The sequence below is a fragment of the Sus scrofa genome, chromosome X (genome assembly GCF_000003025.6).
Source record: "Sus scrofa isolate TJ Tabasco breed Duroc chromosome X, Sscrofa11.1, whole genome shotgun sequence".
In the NCBI taxonomy this organism is placed as follows: domain Eukaryota; kingdom Metazoa; phylum Chordata; class Mammalia; order Artiodactyla; family Suidae; genus Sus; species Sus scrofa.
Window position 1 is genome coordinate 46,881,289 of NC_010461.5, and position 23,459 is coordinate 46,904,747.

Consider the following 23,459-nt stretch of genomic DNA (forward strand, 5'->3'; position numbering starts at 1 on the left):
AATCCTTTGATTATATCTCTCCTCTTAACTCTTATAGCACTGAGACAGTTGACGCAGTCAAGAAACTAACTTCACGATGCCATCATCTGCAAGTTTTAAGACCACAGATTCCTTCTTACTCTTGTTTATATCCTCTGTGGTCCTAATCAGCACCAGAAAAGACAGAGCTAGAGTCAACAGAACAGCAAAGGAAAGGCCTACAGAGGTTGTAAAAAATGAAAGCAGCCCTGGCAAATGAAAGGGCACCACGATTTCAGTATTAGATTTCAATAACATATATACTGAAGTCACTGGAAAAATCTGCCTGGATTATAGGTTACTTACAGCTCAAGTAGCAAAGTAATATTAGATATCAATTGAGCAACTACTATGTACCAGGTACTGTGCCAAGCACACCTCATGTCTACTAACCTTGCAATAACATCATGAGGCATTATTATCTCCCTTTTACAGATGAGGGAACAACGAGGCTCAGAGGTTGAAGAACTTGACCAAAGTTACACACCTAAAAAGTGAAGCTAGCCAATAAGCACGTGAAAAGATGCTCAACATCAATTATTAGAGGAATGCCAATCAAAAAACCATAACGAAAAACCAATTAACACAAACTAGGATGGCTATAATTTTTAAAATGTGGAATAACGAGGGTGTGGAATAAATGGAATTCTCTGTACCTTGCTGGTGGAAATGTAAAATGGTGTAGCCACTTTGGAAAATAGTCTGGGAGGTCCTCAAATGGTTAACATAGGGTTATTATATGATCTAGTAGTAATTCTACTCATATGTATACATACCCAAGGGAACTGAAAACATATGTTCACATATTCATGAAAGTCAGAAGTTGAAACAACCCAATGTCTATCAACTAATAAATAAATGGATAAAAAACAGGTAAAAAGATGGTATAGTCATACAAAGGAATATTATTCAACCATAAAAAGAAATGAAATACTGATTCATGTTACATGAAGACTGACTCTTGAAAAAATTATAAAGTGAAAGCAACCAAACACACTTTTATATGAATTGTCCAGAACAGGAAAATACAGTGATGGAAAATAGATTAGTGGTTGCCAGGGACTGAGAGGAAGAGGGATTGGAGAATAACTGCTAGCAGGTACTGGGTTTCCTTTTGGAGTGATAAAAAATGTCCTGGAATTTGATAGTGGTGAGTTGCACAACTCTGTGAACAGACCAAATGCAATTGAACTGTACACTTTAAAATGGCAAATTTTATGGTATGTGAAATATATCTCAACTTTAAAAAGTGGAGTTAGGATTCAAATGCAGCTCTGCCGACAAAGCCAATGCTCTCTAACCCTTGCTTTAAAAACTCTAGATTATGGAAAATTGTAAAATGCAAAGGTAAAGAGAATAGCATAATGAACCCTCATGATGCCATTATCCAGTTGCATAAACCAACTTTAAGTCATTCTTGTTTCATCTACCTTACTCCTTTGTTTCTGGCATTTTTTTAGTGAAAGATTTTTATTTTGATTTAAAGAAATCATGTAACAAAATTTACCATCTTAACCATTTTTAAGTGTATAGTTTGGTAGTATTAAGTATACTCACATTGAGACAGATCTTCATAAATTTTCTATCTTGCAAATCTGAAACTTTATACCCATTAAACAACTCTGCATTTCCCCCTTCCTCAGCTATTGGCAACCACCATTCTACTTACTGCTTCTGTAAATTTAACTACTTTTTTTGGGGAATCATATGGTATTTGCCTTTTTGTGACTGGCTTATTTCACTTAACATGTCCTCAAGGTTTATCTATGTTGTACCATGGACAGGATTTCCTTCCTTTTAAAGGCTGAACAATATTATACTGTATGTATACACCACATCTTCCTTATCTATTTATCTGTCAATGGACATTTGAGGTGCTTCCACTTATTGGCTATTTTGGATAGTGCTGCTATGAACATGGATGTGCACATATCCCTTAGAGATCCTGCTTTCAGTTCACTGGGTAAATACCCAGCAGCGGAATCACTGAATCATATGGTAGTTCTATTCTTAATTTTTAAAGGAAACTCCATATTGTTTTCCATAGTGGCTGCACTGTTTACATTCCAGTGCACAAGTGTTCCAAATTCTCCAAAACCTCACCAACCCTTGTTATTTTTTTTCTTTTTTTCCTTCTAATCAAAGCTGCAGCTGCCGGCCTACACCACAGTCACAGCAATGCCAGATCTGAGCTGCGTCTGCGACCTACACCACAGCTCATAGCAACACCGTATCCTTAACCCACCAAGCAAGGCCAGGGACCCAAATGACATCTTCATGGTTTGTTACTGCTGAGCCACGATGGGAATTCCTTTCCTTTTTTTTTTTTTTTTGTCTTTTTGCTATTTCTTGGGCCGCTCCTGCGGCATATGGAGGTTCCCAGGCTAGGGGTCAAATCGGAGCTGTAGCCACCGGCCTACGCCAGAGCCACAGCAACGCAGGATCGGAGCCGCGTCTGCAACCTACACCACAGCTGACGGCAACGCCGGATCGTTAACCCACTGAGCAAGGGCAGGGACCGAACCCGCAACCTCATGGTTCCTAGTCGGATTCGTTAACGACGGGAACTCCCTTTTCCTTTTTTAATAGTAGCATCCTAATGAGTGTGAAGTAATATCTCATTGTGGTTTTGACTTGCACTTCTCTGATGACTAGAGAATGACTGCTGGTCATGTCTAGTATACTTTAAAGCACATTTCAGATATCAAATCACCAATGAACACTTCATTACTTATCTGTAACAGATAAAGACTTCAAAAATAACAGGAGTTCCTGTGTGGTTCAGTGAGTTTAGAATCCAGCGCTGTCACTGCAGTGGCTGCTGTGGCATGGGTTCTATCCCTAGCCCGGGAACTTCCACATGCTAAGGGTGCAGCCAAATTTTTTTTTTTTAATTTTTAAGAAACAACAAACATAATCCTATCGTTTCACCCAATAACACTAACAATAGTTTCTTAACAATATTCAATCCCCATTCTATTTTCCATGATTGTCTCAAAAATGTCTTTTGATAGTTGGTTTGTTTTATAGCAGTTGCCCTTCCCTTTATTTAAATACCATTTTTTTTTGTTGAAAAAAAAAAAGTCATTTTTTTGGCCACGCCCACAGCATGCATAAATTTCTGGGCCATGGATTGAGCCCCAGCCACAGCAGTGACAAAACCTAATTCTCAGCTGCTAGGCCACCAGGGAATTCCCAATACCTCTTTTTTTAAATTACAGAGGTAATATAGATTATTCAATAAATAATGTTGAGATGACTGGATATTTATGATAAAAATAAGGTGGATCCATCCCTTACACTTTGACTGGGATAACCACAAAAATAATAGAAGGTACCATGGGGGAATTTTTAAAAATATAACCTCAGTGGGGAAAGTTTAAGAGAAAATCTAGTAACAGCAAAGAGAAAGATCAATCCTCTTGACTGCATAAAACAAAACATTTCTGCTTGGGGAAAGCCGAATGACAAACTGCAAAAAAAAAAAAAAAAAAAAAAAAAACAAACCCCAAAAGTCATAGTGCACAGGGCTAATTTCTCTAACAGAGAAGAAAAAACAAAAGCCTAACAACCCAGAAGAACATTTCATACACAAAAAAGAAACACAAATAGATCTTAAGCATATAAAAAGATAATGATATTCACTTGTTTATTGAGAAAAGTGAAAATTAAAATAACACTGAAACATGGTATTTTTCCTATAGGATTAGCAATTATTACATTGGTGAGGGAATCGAATGCCTGCAAATATTAAAGGTTGGGATATAAATCATATAATATCTAGGGAGAGCAATTTGGCAAGATCTTTCAAAGTTACAAATGCACATATCTTTTGATTCAGCAATTTTGCTTCTAAGGATTTATCTTTTAGATATGGAAAGCACTTGAAACAACAAAGCAAATGCCCAACTATAAGCAATGGCACTGCAACTACACAAGGTATTTACTGCAGCATTATTTGTAATAGCTGAAAACTGCAAACAATCTAATTACTTGACCTTTAATAAGGGACTAATTGTGTATAATATAACATATGCATGCAATGGAATAGGGTGGAACTGTGAAAAATAAGGACAAAACCGAGTACTCACGTGGAAAAATTAGCATGATATATTAAATGATAATAGCAAAGTACAGAACATTATATAATCAGTATACTATCATTAGTGTTTTTTAAAAGGTGTATTTGTGTGTGCCTATATAATATAATATTATATATATATATATACACACAAGGTATTTACATGTATAGTTATATGTTTGCTTTTACATGCATAGCATTTCTGGAAGAATACACAACAAACTGATAATATCGCACATCTCTGGGGAAGAGAACCTAGTGGCTAGGGACAAAGGTGGAAGAGGGATTTTCCCCCCCATATATCCCTTTGTAACTTTTGAATTTTTGTATGAATTGCAACTTATTTAAAAGATAAATTACTACTGAGCAAAAGCAGAACATACTCTAGATTAAAAAAATCAAACAAAAGAGAAGGGTGAACAGTGAGAAATAATAGTCCTCTTATCCCCATTCCCTGGGGGTAACTGTTATTCCAAGCCTTTCCCATGAAGAGTCTGATTCACAGGTCTAAGGCTAGGCTGAGAATCTATTTTTTAAACAATTTTACTGAGGCTTATTGATATACAAAAAGCTGTACATAATGTATGAAACTTGATGAGTTTAGAGATAAATATCATCACTACAGTCTATACCATAAACATAGCTATCACCTCCAAAAGTTCCCTCCTGCCTCTATTATTATTTTTTTTTTTGTGATAAGAACACTTACAATCTCTTAGGAAATTTTTGGAGCGGGGGAGTTCCCGTTGTGGCTCAGAGAGTTAAGAACACAACTAGTATCCACAAGGATGTGGGTTCGATCCTTGGTCCTTCTCAGTGGCTTAAGGATTTGGCATTGCTGCAAGTTGTGGCAGATGCAGCTTGGATCAGTGTTGCTGGAGTTGTGGAGTAGGAGGGCAGCTGCAGCTCCGATTTGACCCCTAGCCTAAGAACTTCCATATGCCGCAGGTGCAGCCATAAAAAGAAAAAAAAAAATCTACTCTTAGCAAATTTCTAAGTGTACAATACAGTATTAACTATAAGCACTATGCTGTGCAGTAGATCTCTAGGACTTACTTACCTCATATAACCAAAAGTTTATACTCTTTGAGTAAAATCTTCCCACCTTCCCCTCCCACCAACTCCTGGCAAACACCATTCTACTCTCTCCTTCTAAGAGTTTGACAATTTTAGATTCCACATATAAGAGTATCATGAAGTGTTTGTCCTTTGAGGTCTGACTCCATTTCACTTAGCATAATGGCCTCCAGGTTTACCTATGTTGTCCCAAATGGCAGGATTTCCTTAATATTCCATTGTATGAATATACCACATTTTCTTTATCCACTCATGCAACAACGGGCATTTGGTTTGCTTCCAAGAACCCAGGTGATTGTCATAATGAGAGGCAAATTCAAGAACAGTGTTCTCTTCTCTGATCACACAGCTTGGCAATTTAGTCCTAGCAAAATAAAATCTAGAATGACTGATGCAATTAAATCCTGACCAAGGCAAGGAAAAAGCCTTCCAGCCACAACGCCCCTTGGAACAGCTGAGCACCCTAGCTCCATTTCCACATATATAATGTCTGCTAGCCCTGAACCTGAATGAGTTCCTGGCTTAAACTGGTCCAGTTCAGTTGTTAACCTTGCAATTTTCTAGGACACTAAAATGTTTTAGGTGAGATTTAACAACATATGCAAACAACTAACCAGAAAAGTAGCACAATTGAGTTTTAAAGAAAGTAGGAATTGAGATTCTGAACAACTATCTACAGCTTTTAATTGCTGGCTTACTGTTGAGCCCAACAAACATGCATTGATGGATTACTAAATGCTAGGATGTAGAGAGCACAGAGCAAGCCACACAGGGAGATGGGATTAAGATGGCAACAGAAGGGCTGGAGGTCAACTTCTCTCCTAAAATCAACAAAATTCACAAATAAAGGCTGAGCAATCTTCACCCAAATGGACCAGAAACCTTAAAAAAGATATCCTACTTCAGAAGAAAAAGAGGCCACATCAAGAGGTAGGAGGGGCGATTACATGATAAATGCAACCCCATACCTCCTGGTGGGAAGCCCCACACACTGGAAAGCAACTGGTTCAGAGACTCACCTGCAGGAGTGAGAGTTCTGAGCCACACATCAAACTCCCACGTGTGGGGATCTGGCACTTGCAGAAAGAGCCCCTGGAGCATCTGGCATTGAAGGCCAGAGGGGCTTGTGAGCAGGAGCTCCACAGGACTGGGGGAAACGTAGACCCCATTCTTAAAAGGTGCACACAGACTTTCAGGTGCACTGGGTCCCAGGGCAAAGCAGTCTCCATAGGAATGTGGGTCAGACCTGACTGCAATTCTTGGAGGGCCTCCTGGGAAAATGGGGTGACTGGGTAGCATTGTGGGGAGGGACATTGGAAGAAATGGTCCCAGGACTGTTCATTGGCGTGTGTTCCCCGAGAGGTGGCCATTTTGGGAAAATCTAGCCCCACTCACCAGCGCTCAGAAGCCCCAGGCCAAACAATAATCCAGTTGGGATCAGAGCCCCACCCATCAGTAAAGAGGCTACCTAAAGACCCTCCAGGCACACAGCCATCTCTAATCTCACTATAGACAAAGCCTCACCCAACAGAGGGATAGGAATCATCTCCACCTACCAGTGGGAAGGCATCAGTCCCAACCATCAGGAAGCCTACAGCAAGCCCCCATATCAACCTCAGCCACAAGGGGGGCAGACACCAGAAGTAAGAGAGGCTACAACTCTATTATATGTAAAAAAGTGCACACCAAAAACCTATAAAAATGAAAAGACAGAGAACTATAACTCAGATGAGGGACAAAGAAAAAAATCCAGAAAAACAGCTAAGTGATCATGAGATTCTCAGCCTCCAGGAAAAAGACTCTAGCCTGTTGATGCTGAAGATGATGCAAGACATTGGAAATAAACTGGAGGCAAAGATGGATACCTTACAGGAAACACTGACCAAAGAGATACAAGATATAAAACTTAAACAAGAAGAGATGCAAAATACAATAACTGAAATAAAAAAATTCACTAGAAGCAGCTAACAGCAGAAGACAGGAGGCAGAAGAACAAATAAGTGAGTTGGAGGACAGATTAGTGGAAATCACAGGTGCAGAATCAAAAAGAGAAAAAAGACTGAAAACAAATGAAGAGAGTCACAGAGAACTCTGGGACAACGTTAAACGCACCAACATCCTCCTGCCAGAAGGATAAGAGAGAGAGAGAAGGGGACAGAAAAAATATTCCAAGAGATAACAGCCAAACACTTCCCTAACATAGGAAAGGAACCACTCACTCAAATCCAGGAAGCACAACGAGTACCATACAAAATAAACCCAAGGAGGAATACACAGAGACACATATTAATCAAAATGACCAAAAATAAAGACAAAGAGAAAATCTTGAAAGCAGCTACGGAAAAGAAATAACATACAAGGGAACCCAAATAAGGTTATCGGCAGATTTTTCAGCTGAAACTCTGCAGGCCAGAAGGGAGTGGCATGATATACTTCACGTGATGAAAGGAAAAAACCTCCAACCAAGATGACTTTACCCAGCAAGGCTCTCATTCAGATTTGAAGGAGACATCAAAACCTTCACAGAAAAGCAAAAGCTGAGAGAATTCAGAAACACTAAACCAGCCTTACAACAAATACTAAAGGAACTTCTCTAGGCAGAAAAGAAAAGCTCACAACAGGAAACAAAAAATTCCACAAATGACAAGGCTCACCAGTAAAGGCATATATACAGTAAAGATGCGAAATCATCCATGCACAATTATCCCACCAAAATCAGAAATCATGAGAACAGGTGGGTACAAATGCAGGACACTGGAGATGCACTTGTAATTAAGAGAACAACAACTTAAAGCAATCTCACATATACATAGACTCTCATATCAAAAGTTCAGAATAACTGCAAACCAAACATCTACAACTGATACACAAACAAGAACAATGAACTCAAATACAACAGTAAAGATAGTCATCAAACCAGAAGAGGAGAGAACAAGAAAAGAAGGGAAGAAAAAAGAGCAACAAAAACAAATCCAAAGCAATTAATAAAATGGCAATAAGGACATACATAACAATAATTACCTTAAATGTGAATGGACTAAACGCCCCAACCAAAAGACATAGACTGGCTGAATGGATACAAAAACAAGACCCATATATATATGCTGTCTTCAAGAGACCCACTTCACTTCTAGGGACACATACAAATTGAAAGTGAAAGGATGGAAGAAAATATTCCATGTAAACGGGAATCAAAAGAAAGCTGGAGTAGCAATACTCATATCAGACAAAATAGACCTTAAATTGAAGAATATTTTAAGGGACAAGGAAGGTCACTACCTAATGATCAAAGGATCAATCCAAGAAGATGATATAACAACTTTAAATATCTACGCACCCAACATAGGTTCACCACAATATATAAGGCAACTGCTAACAACCTTTAAAAGACAAATCGACAATAACACAATCATAGCCGGGGACTTTAACACCCCACTTACAGCAATGAACAGATCATCCAGACAGAAAATCAATAAGGAAACACAGGCCCTGAATGATGCATTAGACCTGATGGACTTAATAGATATTTATAGGACATTCCATCCAAAAGCAACAGAATACACATTCTTCTCAAGTGCACATGGAACATTCTCTAAGATTCCTCACATCCTGGGCTACAAATCCAACCTTGGTAACCAAGAAAATTGAAATCATAGCAAGCATCTTTTCCGACCACAACGCTATACGACTGGAAATCCACAAGAAAAAAACGGCAAAAAACACAAGCACGTGGAGACTAAACAACATGCTACTAAACAACCAATGGATCACTGAAGAAAACAAAGAGGAAATTAAAAAATACTTAGAAGCAAATGACAACAAAGATACCACACTCCAAAACCTATGGGATGCAGCAAAAGCCATTCTAAGAGCAAAGTTTATAGCAATACAGAGTAAGCCACTTAAATGTGAGAACTCATTAGTACCACAAGAACACAGAGAAAAAAGCACTTAACCAGTCAACAGTGAAGTAATGCTTTCTAGATGAAGCAACATCTATTTTTAAAACTCAAGTAAATACAGCTCCCTGAGAAATGTATAATATCTCATTTCTAATTATAAGTAGTCTACAGCAGTGGCTTTGAAATTGTGCATCCCAAACCCGAATCTGGGTAGAGAATTAGACCAAATAACCAAACGGGTCAGGTGCTATTTTTTTCTTCAATCTGAGATCATACTCTCTGTTTTATCTATTTTATCTTTTGGCTCTGTCAGAAATATTTTATTGAAGAATATTTTCTATTACAAACAACTGGAAGTATTTATTACTAGAATGTAAGCTCCAAGAAGGCTAGGATTTCTTGGTCTGTTTTGTTTACCACTATACCTCCAGTGCATAGAACACACACAGAATAGGCAACCAATGAACCACTTAGACTTTCAACCAGTGTTTACTGAGCCAGGCAGTAATCAGGTGTTAGGATACAATCGTGAACAAGAGCTTCAAATTCCTGTCCTCATGGAGCTGACATTCTAGTGATTAATATTTCAAAATAGGCACAGGACTAAGCAATTTAAGATATATCTCATTTATCCTTCTAACTCTGCAAAATGGGTATCATTAATCCTCCCCTCACCTTTAACAGAAAATTTAAAATAACTTGCACCAAATCACACAATTAGCCAGATCACAGAACTTGGATTTGAACCTAGTTAGGTCTGACTTCAAAATAATGTTTTTCCCATCAAATACATTGCTTCTAATAAAAATGGCAACTGGAAAATTGTGCATACACTAACTTCAGATTAATTCATAAAGTAATTAATACATTAAGCACAGGGCCATAAAGAATAACTAGATCATAAACCTATTATTTGCAGTGATTATATTACACCCATCTTTTTCTTTAGAACCTCGCCTGACCACAGAGCTTAATGCAGAGGCAACACTGCTTTCTGGCCTCTGCAATACTACTCCAGTATCATTCCAAATTCTGTTGGGATACTAGCCTTGCTTGCATCTGCCATGTTAAATACATCAAATGGGTGTCCGACTCAGGTAGGGTTCTTTAGTCCACCTTTTCCACCCGTTCTCAATTCCAAAGCAAAAGAAATCAGAGATGACAAGGAAGCATCACTTTATAAGAAAAGTCAAGGGGAGACATGGATTATGTGTAAGTCAGCTTTAGCAATAGAAATATTGGATGGCTTATACTTCAGCTGCAAGGTCTATGTGCCTTGAAATCTAGTTATCTCAAAATTACAGATCAAAACCACTAATGATGCAAATTTGTATCACTACATACTGTGGAGTTCAACAACCATTAAGAAACTAAATTGATAAGCACAAAGCTAAGGAATAATGTCAAATAAAAACTAAGAATAGCAGCAATCAAAAACTGCAGCCAATTCAAGGCAACATTAACAAAGTAGACCTCTCTTCAAAGGTAGGAGTACCAGTTATCTACATACACACGCATGGCAGAATCTTTACTATTAAATACTGTGGGCAAACTAGAGGTAGTAGAATTGATGCAGTGTTAAGTAAAGGCTAGTAAGGTGCTAATTTTAATTTATGAATACCTAAATTTTAGTACCTTTAATTGGTCTTAGGCTGCCAAGAGCCAGCCCATTTCTGTAGGTGAAACTGCCTGTCACATGTACGAACAAAGATTTCAACTTATTTAATCTGTTGTGGCTCATCTTTGGACTGGAAACCCTACTTTGAGAATAACTTTTATAATCAGCAGACACAGCAGGAATTTCAGCATCCATTGGTCCTATGCTCAAATTCAAGTGGTGGGGCAAATCTCGGGCAAGTCACTTCTTCATCTATGAAATGGAAATTTTTTTTTCCTAAACTACACAAGGGGTGTTAACAGTTAACAATATAAATATGTGAAATATTGAAGTTTACAATTTAAATTCAAAATTTTTTAGAAAAGTTGAAAATGAAAAAATTTAATAATTGCATTTTTGTGTCTGACTTACTCTTTGACTTGGAACAAGTTTGATGCCTTTCCTATGTACCCAGAGGTCAATGTTAGGTCTTATATTTTTGTGTTATGATATGCAATAAAGAATTTAGCCTTGAATCCTTTTACTAGGAATGATTACCTTCAGCCTATTTCATAATGGAAAACAGCTGTTTAGAAATGTGGGCATTTCCAAACACAGACATTTTGCACAGTGTTTTTTTATATTTAGGGTTACTACTTCTGAGATATTTGCAGAGTTTTGGCATTTCAGTCACATCATACTTCACTTTCAGTACCATAGCATGGTATTTCAATATCTGCACTGTAGTATTCTTTCATAGGAAATCATTACAAAAATGTAACATCCACTGTAAACATAACAAACTATATTACTTTATTTTCATAAAAATATAATGTCAGAGATCCTTTTCTGGAATTCAATAGACAACTCTACAATGTGGGGAATGTAATTCAGGCCATCACATTCATTTCTTAGAAACTAAGTCCAGCAAAGTCAGCCAGTTTATCTCCTGCCAAATGAGTTTCCCAAAGGCATAATTTTGCTAGGAATGAGCAAATACAACCACACATTGTGAAGGTATTTCTGAACAACTCTGATTTTATTCAAAGTGTCTAGATAAATTATAATGTCAACCAAACAGGTCAAATATATGATTTCAGTCTTTGTTCCTATGTTGAATGCCTTTTGGATGCCAAATAAGTCATTTTTTCTCTCAGTATCTTCAGTACTGTACCTCAACTACGCCCATTAATCTCCTATGGACAGATTTCCATGACATGAATCTAATAATTCACCAGGCAATATTCATTCAACTATGTTTGGTGCAAACCACAATGTTAATTACCACTTCTTGACATGATTCATTTTGAACATTCTTGCACAAAAAGTGGAATCCTATGTAGTAATACAATGAACAGCTTTAAGTCCATGCAAAGTATTTCTGGAAAAAAAACTGTAGTTTCCTAAGTCCAACAGTTTATTGCAGAAGGACCATGTGTAGTCATATTCACTAATTTTAACCAATCTATAGTAAAAACTTCAAGACTTCTCTCAACAAACAAAATTCAGATGTTTCTGGATGTACCTATGACAGGCAAGTCCAAAAAGTCCAAAAGAGTTAGACTGCATCAATATATATATATTTATTTTGCCTTTTCTAGGGCCACTTCCTGTGGCATATGGAGGTTTCCAGGCTGGGGTCTAATAGGAGGTGTAGCCTCCAGCTGTAACATCCACTGTAAACATAACAAACTATATTACTTTATTTTCATAAAAATATAATGTCAGAGATCCTTTTCTGGAATTCAATAGACAACTCTACAATGTGGGGAATGTAATTCAGGCCATCACATTCATTTCTTGGAAACTAAGTCCAGCAAAGTCAGCCAGTTTATCTCCTGCCAAATGAGTTTCCCAAAGGCATAATTTTGCTAGGAATGAGCAAATACAACCACACATTGTGGTTGTAACTCCCTCAGCCACCAATCTTTAACATCCTGAGCAACAGTATCTACTACCTTTACAAATGCTCATTTATGGGAGTTCCCATTGTGGCACAGTGGTTAACGAATCCGACTAGGAACCGTGAGATTGCGGGTTCGATCCCTGGCCTCGCTCAGTGGGTTAAGGATCTGGTGTTGCCATGAGCTGTGGTGTAGGTCACAGATGCGGCTCAGATCCCACGTTGCTGTGGTTCTGGTGTAGGCTGGCGGCTACAGCTCCGATTGGACCCCTAGCCTGGGAACCTCCATATGCTGTGGGAGTGGCCCAAGAAAAGGCAAAAAGACTAAAGAAAAAAAAAGCTTATTTATGACATAAATTTTGCTGTTCTCAACAGACACTCTTTTCTTAAACTACTACTTACAAAAGGCTTTCAAGCCCTGGCAATTTTTTTCATGTAATACATAACAATTTCATGGCAGTATTAATTAATTCTGTCTATATTAAAAAACAACCTCCTGAAATTCCAAGCCTTTTTAAAAGTTCTTTTTGTTTTGGCACTCATCATTCTTGCATAATGGTCAAATTCTTACAATCATTGATTGATTGTTGTTCTTTTTGTCTTTTTAGGGCCACACCCGAGGCATATGGAGGTTCCCAGGCTAGGGGTTGAATTGGAGCTACAGCTGCCAGCCTACACCAGAGCCACACCAATGCCAGATCTGAGCCGCGTCTGAGACCTACACCACAGCTCATGGCAATATCAGTGGCATCCTTAACCCACTGAGCGAGTCCAGGAATCGAACCCACAACCTCATGGTTCCTAGTTGGATTAGTTTCCCCTGTGCCACGACAGGAAATCCTTTTTTTTTTTTTAACAATGATTTATTTTCAAATGGTGTCTTAAACTATAGTCTTTCAACAAACACATTTTATTTAGGGGAATATTCATCACTTCCATTAGGAAACAGACTTCCTTTGATTTTCCTTCAAATATATAATCTTCTTATATAGGTAATTTTTATTTTTCACTTTTCACAGATATGGGTACAAGAAATATTTCTTGTTCTTCAAAAGTACTATAAAAAAGTAGAAGCACAACAATCAATGGCATTTTAGTTATCTATTTCTGTGTAACAAATTACCCCTAAAACTTACTGGCTTAAAAAAGCATTTATTTTCTCAAGTATCTATGAGCGTGGCTTAACTGGGTCCTTTGGCTCAGGGTCTCTCACAGGCTGCAATCAAGGTGCCAGCTGGGGTTGCAGTCATCTCAAGGCTTGACTGGGGAAGGATCCGCTTCCAAGCTCAATCACATAGCTGCTGGCAGTTCAGTTCCTTGCAGGCTATTGGACTGAGGGCCTCATTTCCTCACTGGTTGTTGGTCAGAGGCAACCCTCAGTCACTTGTCATGTGGGCCTCTCCATAGGATAGTTCATAACATGGGGGCTTGCTTCATCAGAGTGATCAAGCAAGAAGAGCCAGAGAGAAAGGGTGCAAACAAGATGGAAGTCGCAGGTTTTTATAACCTAATTTCGGAAATGACATCTTGTCACTGTTACTGTAGCTTTTTCATTAGGAAAAAACTAGCAAGTCACTAGATTCAGCTGACACACAGTGGGTGGGAGTAGATTAATCAACAGTGTGAATACCAGGAGGCAGGAATCACTGGGAGCCATGTAGAAGATGGCTATCATGAAAGGCAAATGGCACTTGGTCACCGTATTAGGGAGACATGATGGAGTGGTAGAGACTCCAATAAATGAAGACCATATGGGTAAGCAAAAGAGAGCAATCAGTGTTGCCAGAGGATCTGATATTTTAAGAGGGGTTGGAAAGTAAGAATTCTTGGTAACATTTTATAATTTTTAAAATGTTCACAGCAAATTTGTATTTGTTAAAAAAAAACGAAATGTGTTTTGTAAAATGCAAGTTAAATTTTTCACAGAGAAGTGAAAAATCATCCACCTAGATGCTGCCTTCTTAATATTCAACCCAACCCCCCATTTGTCTTTATATTCTGATGTACACTACTGATCAATGAAAATCAATGTTCTTAAAAAAAATGTGTACAGCGAAGGGCCACCAGTTTGCCATCCTTGTCACATAATCTTTGTAATTTCCTTTGTAGTATAGATGAAAGGGCAAAGGTTTTGGGGTCTGATATGCAAATCATGGTTCTGTCACTTCCACTATGTTCTTGAGCCTATGACAAGGGCCAGAGAAAAGATCCTTGGGGCTATTATTGCTATTATATTCTTACTTGTCTCCCCTGCTAGACTATGAGCTCCTTGAGGGTTAGAGTACTCCCTGATCTCAACACTCCCTTATCTCACTTTCCAAAATACTTCATTTTTCTATATAGCTATTACTATACTACCTAAAATACTACTTTGTCTTTTTATCTTGCTTATTATCTGTCTTTCCCACTAGAATATAAATTTCATGAAGTGAGAAACCTGTCTGTTATGGTCAACTGCTTTATCCTCTCAATACTGAGCTGTGCCTGGTGCACAGTAGGAGCCCAAAAAACATTTGTTGAATGAATGAATTCTACAGTTTATGTTACTTAGCACAGGGTCTGGCATGGAGTAGGTGCTCAAAAAATTCTGAAAAGCATTCATTGCCCCGATAAAAAAAATGGGGTGAAATGAAGCCAGAGGCAGCAGGCATATCATGAAGTACCCTTCATGCCAGGCCATGCCATGCCATACCAAGCTTAAGGCATGAGAATGAAATGTCAATGCCCAACCTACTTGGCACACAAGATATTTTGATCAAAGTAATTGTACCATGTAATGTTCTAAGCACTGTACTTATGTTAAATCACTTAATACAATAAAGTCTGTGATGTAGGCATTACTACTATATTCCTCTTCCACATGAGGAAACTGAGGCAAACAAAGCGAGGTTAACCTGCCCACGTAACTAGTAAGTAGAAGAACAAGGATTTAAAACCAAGGTCCTTGTTCTTAGCCATTATGCTATACAAACTAAATAAGTGTTTTGGTAAAAGTTATTAAAATGCAACTATATTGAGATATGTTAAAGATGAAGTATTTTAATGTCAAATATATTTAGGTTCATATCTTGGCTCAACCATGTTCCGACAGTGCAACCTTGGGCCAGTGACTATGCTCAGCCTGTGTTTAGTTTAGATGTTAAAAAATGTAGATTAATACATATCCTAATGGGTGGTTATGATGGTTAAATGAAATTATAAATCTATGTGAGGTACCTGGCCCATGTGGTAGCTATTACTACCACCACCAAGGGGGAATTTATTTTATAAATGCATTGCTGAGCAGCTACAAAACTTATTTTTACTTAACAGAGTTTGGCAATTCCATTTGGAATCGAGTCAATTGTAAATATGTAAATATATGTAATGGAATTAACATATAACATTATAAAACACTGGTTCTAAAGTCTTCCTTATCTGACTTTCAAAGCCTTCTATAGTCAATGAGTCAATCAACTTATCTCTCTTTCAACAACCATTATTATATATAATGTGTCAAGCCCTGGAGCAAATCTCTTCCCTTTTGGAACTCTATTAAAAGATAATTATATACAAACTTCTAGTCATAAAGATAAATAAGTTCTGGGGACGTAACACATAGCATGGAGGAAAAAAAAGAGAGTCAAAATGTGATATGAAAATACTATGAGACAAAAAAATGAGTTTTTAAAAAGCCCTCCTGGTGGCACAAGGGAAGGCATCATTCACCTTGGCTAGGAAAGATTTCAAAATGATAACTTTTGAGCAAGAATAAGTAGGAATTTGTTATGCAAGGGTAAAAGTAACATAGAAAAGCATTATGTGAGAGGACATGGTATGTCTAGGAAGCTAAAAAGGTTCAGAATAGTTGGGATATTTTAATGGTTGGAAAGGTGTGGGCAAAGGTAAGCACTAAGTAAGGCTGGAGAGAGTTTGGTATCAGACTGTGAAAGGCACTGTCTGTCATGCTGAGAAGTCTGGGCTTAGTAGGGTAAGTAAAAGTGGTCAATGGGTATCTTCAGGCATAGAACAAAGTCACCTTTGGTTTTCAAGACATCTCTGACAGCAATGTAGAAGATGGACTATAGTCCAGAAAGTGGTAAGCAAACAAGTTGAGGCTATTTTCACAGTTCAGATAAGAAATGATGGAAGCCTGAACAACAGCAATGGGAATGGAAGTAGCTGGACTCAGGAGACAGACAGAGGTCAAAGGATCTAGTGACCAAGTGGACATGGGAAATGACAGGACAGTGAAAGATTGAGACGGACTCCATGGTTTCTGGCTTGAAATGGATGAAAGACGACACCTATAGAAAAAGAGAACACCAAAAGTACCACAAGTTTGGGGGAAAATAATGAATTCCACCTCGGATATTTTTTAGTGTGAGTGACCTGAGATATCAAGTAGTAGAGAGCTGAAAAGATGTGCTGGAAGCTCATGAGATAGGTTAGGGGTAGATAAAGAACTATAGGAATCATCATTTTATAATTTATTCATTTATTTATTTTTTGCTTGATAGGGCTGCACCCAAAGCATATGGAAGTTCCCAGGCTAGGGGTCAAATCAGAGCTACAGCTGCCAGCCTAAACCATAGGCACAGCAACTTGGTATCCCAGCCACATCCGTGACCTACACCACAGCTCACAGCAACGCTGGATCCTTAACACACTGAACAAGGCCAGGGATCGAACCACATCCTCATGGATACTAGTCAAATTTGTTTCTGCTGTGCCACAATGGGAACTCCGTATAATTAATACTTAAAGTCATAGTAATTCTTGAGACTGTTCAGGAAATGACTGTAGAAAAATATGACCTGGACAGAAGCCTTGAGAGCACCAATGCTTAAGGAAGCAGTAGGAGGAGGAGGAATAACTTAGGAAAGGAGAAAAAACTGGAGATATATGAGAAAAATCAGAAGTGAGCCACATTATGGAGTCCGAGGAAGGAAATTCAAGGAAAGGATGGGTTAATAGTGTCAATTATCACAAAGATGACTAATCAAGGGTAAGAATGGAAATGGATGTGGTGGCTTACGAATAGTAACATCACTTATCAAGTGGCAATAGGCTAGGTAATGGGAATTAATCCAGTCTCCTTTTTTCAAGAATAATGGTTAAAAGGGAAGAACTGGGATAAGGATAATGGCTTAAGGGAATTACAAAGTAGAGGGGAAGTTTTTGTTTTTTAAGGGTTATTTGTATATGCTATAAAGTTAAAGAAACCAGAGGAGAGACTTAAAATGAAGAAAAGAGACTGTTACTTTTGAATTCCTACAATATCGCTATATGACTCACTTGGCACTTAGCTTACACATTTGCTTTGTTCTGGCAGTATTATACAGTTAGCAATGCTGGCGCAAACTAAGCATGCAATAAATCTACTTATTGTTTTTCCTCATGTATCTATACATAGTATATGGCAAATAAAAGTGTACAATCTTACATAAGAATGTATAAAAAGGAAATCATGTGGTGGAATTGTGGAAACAGACTTTAAGCAATATAGATCCAGAACAATTGCACCACTTATTAGTGTCCAGACTGAAGAAAAATAATTTTACTGCTTTAGACCTTGGTTATTAGACTGTAAAATGAGAAGAATACTATACATTTTTGCAAGCTTATGCAGATTAAACAAGGTATTTAAAAAACAGTTTATACACAACTTGGTGCTCAAGAAGTAGTCATAATTACAGTTATGACAATTTCTTCCTACTACTAGGGGATCTAGAAGAGCCACTGATGTTTCAGGATGTGTCTATGATTTAGGACAAGTAAATAATCAGGAGGCATAGCAGCCATTGCTATACTGTATTCTAGAGAACAGATGTACAAAATGGCATCAGCTCTTGGCCAGACTTCTCCAGCTTTAGTTATTCATGTATCATCAGCATGATTTCTGCCATATTCAAGTACTGCAACTTACTATTTTTTTTTTAAATCAACTTACTTTTCCTTAATTGGCCCCCTCTAAAGAATTATAGCTCTAAAACTGTGGATTTCATGTGGATTTGATTACTTTTTTAATGTATATATTAACCATTAAGACAAAGCATTTATCCCATTAACCATCCCATATCATCTCTTGAACTACATTCTAAAACTGTCTTTAGGGTTGCTCTACTTCTGAGACCCTTTGCAAGAGATTGGGAAGCAATTTGTGGTTTTACTTAATTTTTCTGCTACTGGCTATTACCACTTAAAAAGGTTTGCAGAACGTACAAATGAAACTAACCAAACGACAAAATTAATCTGAGTAATATACACTGAATATTCTCATGGGAAGTCCTAAACTGCCTAAAGCTAAATAGCAATTTATCTTTTATTTAATCCCTCCATCTCTATTTTCAACTGAGATTGGGATAAAGACTGATCTTGTGGCCTAGCCTCAAGAACAGAACCAACGGGAGGAGAAATATAGTAGTGGGTTTTGCTGTGATTTCGGTAGAAAGAAATGGTAGGTATGCAGATCATCCAAGTGAAAAACTGCTATTTTCAAGATAGTGGAACACTCCTCTAAAAAGGCAAACCACAATCAATTATTAACCAATACCTTTCAAGTCTGTTATAAACCAGGAAGCTCTCCATCACTTCAACAACAACAATCACTGACCAGAACCAGGAGAGAAAAATTCACTCACTGATAACATCTATAGATACTTTACATATGCAATTTTGGAGCCAATCTTAAATTCACTATATTAAGAGCCACCACTACACACTTTTTAAGTCACACCTACAATGCATTCTGTTAAGATCACTAATATCTTCATTAAGAGAAAAAAAATATGTATTCTGCAACTAAACTATACAAGATATTATGGGGACTATGAAAAGAGCAAAGAGTCTGTTTATAATCTAGCATGTGGAATAAGACTGATATATTTCCCAAACAGTGGTACTCAAGACTGAAGAGGACTGGTGGGAAATTTTCTCCTCAAGGTTTTATTATGAAAAGCTTTAAACATATGGCAAAGTTGAAATAATTTCACAGTGAACATTAGAACACTCATGACTGAGATTATACCGTATTTACTATTTTGCTTTATCACTTACCAATCCATCTATCCAATCCATCTTACTTTTTATGAACTGCTGGGATTTTAAAAATGAGACTGTGTAATGAAGAATCTCGGTAGGCCATTTTAGAATTGCTTTTCAGAATTTTTCATTGAGTGCATGAACAAAAAAGTTGGAAAACCACAAAATCAACTTTCCTGCCAACCTCCAACTAAAATCTATTCAGAGCTCACAGCATGCCATTTTAGGTCTCCACATTCTTGTCTATCTGAACCATCCTTCCCGGCCCTCTTCAAGTCTTGGTACCACCAATCTGTGAAAACTCCTCCAATTTTCACATCCTCACCCAGAATTAAGTATGACTCTTACTGGGGCCACATTTTCCATCATTAGGAATTAGCTCACAGTATCTGCAAGTTTTTTTTCAGTCCGTCTCTTTTACTAAACTCTGACCTCCTTGAGGGCAGGGACCCCCTTACTTCCCTCTGAATCCTTAGCAACCAGCATAGCACCTAGCCTATGGCAGGCATTCAATAACTGAATAATATAAATGAATGGCCCAGACCTGTCTTTACCCAGGAGCCAACAAGACTTTAGTCCAGTATGGGAATGATTTAATCACACTGGCACTTTAGATTCATCTTAGAGCACCGTTGTTAAAGAGCATGAGCTTTGGAGCCAGACTGCCTGGGCAGGAATCCCAGAATCCCAGCTCTACCATTTATTGCTGGCTGACTTTGGGCAAGTTTCTAAACCTCCCGTGCCTCAGTTTCCTCTTTTGAAAAACAGATAATACTGCTTCACAGATCATAGTAAGCATTCCATCATTGTTAGTCACTATTGCCAGCAATCAAGTTAATAATGACAATGAGGTAACAAGTCCTTAAAGTTCAGGTATTAGCAGTGAAAACAAAGTGGAAAGAATGGGTATGAATGAAGTATACTGAAAAATGCTCAGTCAGAAGGGTAAGCAAACAAGTGTCTGATAAATATTTTTTTTCTAGTTTGTATGTTTGAGGTAGCTCAAGATGGATTTTTTTTTTTTATGGCCAAACCCACGGCATATGTAAGTTCCTGGACCAGGGATCAAATCTGAGCCCCATCTGTGACCTATGCCACAGCTGCAGCAACTCTGGATCCTTAACTCACTGCAGAGGGCCCGGGTCTGAATCAGCAACACCGCAGAGACAAGCCAGATCATTAATCCACTGCACCACAGCGGGAACTCCTGGATTTTCTTCAATTATTAAAAAAAACAGTTATCCCGGCCTAGGCATAGATTAGATGCTGGGCACAAGGAATCTAGCATGACTGGATTCTAGTCACAAACTCTATGGCCACTGCAAGTATCTTTATGCAGGTCTTTTATTCTCTCAGCTGAGATTTTTTTTTTCCTCCTTATTCTACCCAGCACCATTTATTTAGTTTATGATTCCCACAATTCCATGTCCTGTCTTCTGACAATGAGTACATCTCTAAGAGCCTTGGTTGGGGAATGGGCTTGTGGTTTCATCCTATCCAACCCTGTACAACTTTTTCTTTTTCCTGCCCACCTCCTTTACTTCTCAAGCCTTGCTATTCCCTACACGTAGGAACTTGAAACCTAAGAGTATGGGAAAGCAACAGAGCAATAGCAGTTGTGCCAAGAACTGGGGATGCTGCCAAGCTGTTCCCCAGGCCCCATATGCAGTGACCAACTACATGCAGAGATTGTACTGAATTGCCCAAAGGGCCTCACATACTTGATATGCCTGTTTGCTTCTGCTCATTTTCTTTCTTCCATTTAAAGAAACCTTCCCAAACCTGTAACCAATTCAAATCCAATTCATCCTTGACCCAGGTGAGGTCCAACTTCTTCAAGGTAGCTTCCTCTGCCCATTTTAGCATACCGATATCCTCCCATATTCTCACACAAAACAGGTACTGTACTTATAACCTGTACCATAAAGCATAATTACATACACATTTATACCATTAAATAAATGTTTCATGTGTATATATTTGATTTTCCAAGGGCAGGAACCGTGTCTCACAAGTCTTTTAAATCCCTTCCTCTGAGTAGGTTAACACCTTGCTGAAAAGTGACTGAATTAGTGGGTTTTGTTTAGGCTAAAGAAAGATGAGGTAGAAACATGTTGAAATGAAAAAGGCTACACAGATGGGTGAGAAAGAAGCACTGGTTCAAAACTCAGGTAAAAGTTTGTAAGAGAAAGGTGTTCAATTAGCACGTTTAATTGATTTGCTGCAAGGTTGGAAAAAGACAAAGAGGGAGGTCAACTGGAAAATCTGGAAAAAAGGAATTTCAGCTTGAGGCAGAAGACAACAGGAGAAAGATGGGGCTACAAAGAAATTCTGCTAAAACCTAGGAATAGGCCATTTGGATTAAGTGAAGGTAAAGGGGGTTATTGGGATGACATGGGTAGAGAGGTGTGGTTATGTAGGTGAGCGAATCGGTAGGGGATGGTATGAAGGGTTGGGTAGATGCATAAAATGATCGAGGGTAGTTAGGCAAGTGGGTTAGCTGATTGGGCGGTGAATGGGCAGATGGGAGACAGGTAAGTGGGTAGGTGGTTAGGTGTTTAGTTGGGAGGGAATAGGTATGGGCGTATTATTTAAGATCCGGCCCCTCCCTCACCTTGACCCGGAAGCGGATGAGCGCTAGCCTCACGCAGTGGCTCAGGCAGGCCGGTGGCAGGAACCAGGCCCGTGGAGGAGGGGTGCCCTTGTTGCCCACGTGTCCCACGATCAGTTGCGCTGTCTGCCGCTCGGCCTGGCACCGACGGCCCCACTCGGCCAGCCGGTCCTTGCCCAGGCCCCCGGGGAACATAACCACCAGCTCCAGGCCGTCGCCGCCGGGATAGGCACAAGCCTGACAGAGCGCTGACAAGTAGCCCAGCATGGCGTTCCACTGGCCGCCACACACCCAATCCGTCTGGTAGCCGCCATAAAGCCGCGGCAACGCCGAGCCCGCGTCCACCAACACCCGGGCCCCGGGCAGCGGAGGGGGGGCGGCGGCGGCGGCGGCGGCGGGTGCAGCCCCGGGTGCGCCTGGCCGTGGTGGTGGAAGTGGTGAGCGGGGTGATGGTGTCGAGTTGGCCCTGCGCCCCCGGAGTAGGCACCGAAGGCGGCGGGCGGGAGCGGCGGTTGCAGAGGCGCGGAGCCTCTGGCGGCGCGTGGAGCCCCGGGCGCTAGGACTGCCGTAGGCGGCAGCTGGCGATGCTGGTGCTGCTGCTGCTGGCGCGAGACCGTGCGCGCGAGTTTGAGAAGGTCCACGGGCACCACGGCCCCGGGACAGCGCTTCTCCAGGAACTCTTGGAAGCCCTGGACGCCCATGCTTCGTCGGTGGGCAGAGGAGACGGCGGCTGCGCGAGCAGGCTAGACAGCGATCTGGGCGCGAAGCTGGGGGCGGGCGCGTGCGCACTCCGCGGGGGGCGAGGGGCGGGAAAAGGCGTCCCGAGGGGAGGGGTGAGCGAGCGGGGAAATGAGGGCGGGGTGGGGAGGAGACCACAGATTGGATTTGGGTGGAGAGGAGGGATGAGGCCGACCGGACGCTGGAGAGGCTGGAAGGATAAAAGCGATGACGGGCTCTAGTGACTTCTCTTTTCTGTCCCTCTCCGGCTGCTCTTCCTCTTCAAAAGGGGTGAAACCTCTTCCTTCCACCTCCGGGAGCCATGTTGCCTCCTCTTCTCTATGGTACACACTTTCTAGCTGGAGGAGGGGGAGCGGGGCGGGGCGGCGGGGCATCCTGGGAGTTGTAGTCTCTTCTACGGCCTCGGGGTACAATGTTGGAACAAGATTACCATCCCTGTCTACTACTGCGTTCACTGGGGCTCAAGGGGAGGGGCGTGCTATGCGTTTAGGATCTGCACTCCAACTGTG

General features: G+C 39.7%; 1 protein-coding gene across 1 annotated transcript in view; it reads right to left on the reverse strand.

Annotated features, from left to right (window-relative positions):
* FAM120C (family with sequence similarity 120C) overlaps positions 1-22,944 on the reverse strand; it is a 126,329-nt gene extending 103,385 nt beyond the window's left edge. Inside the window, 2 exon segments of the mRNA XM_021080777.1 lie at positions 22,216-22,587; positions 22,590-22,944. Coding sequence (XP_020936436.1) covers positions 22,216-22,587; positions 22,590-22,913 — 696 coding nt within the window. The 5' untranslated portion in view covers positions 22,914-22,944.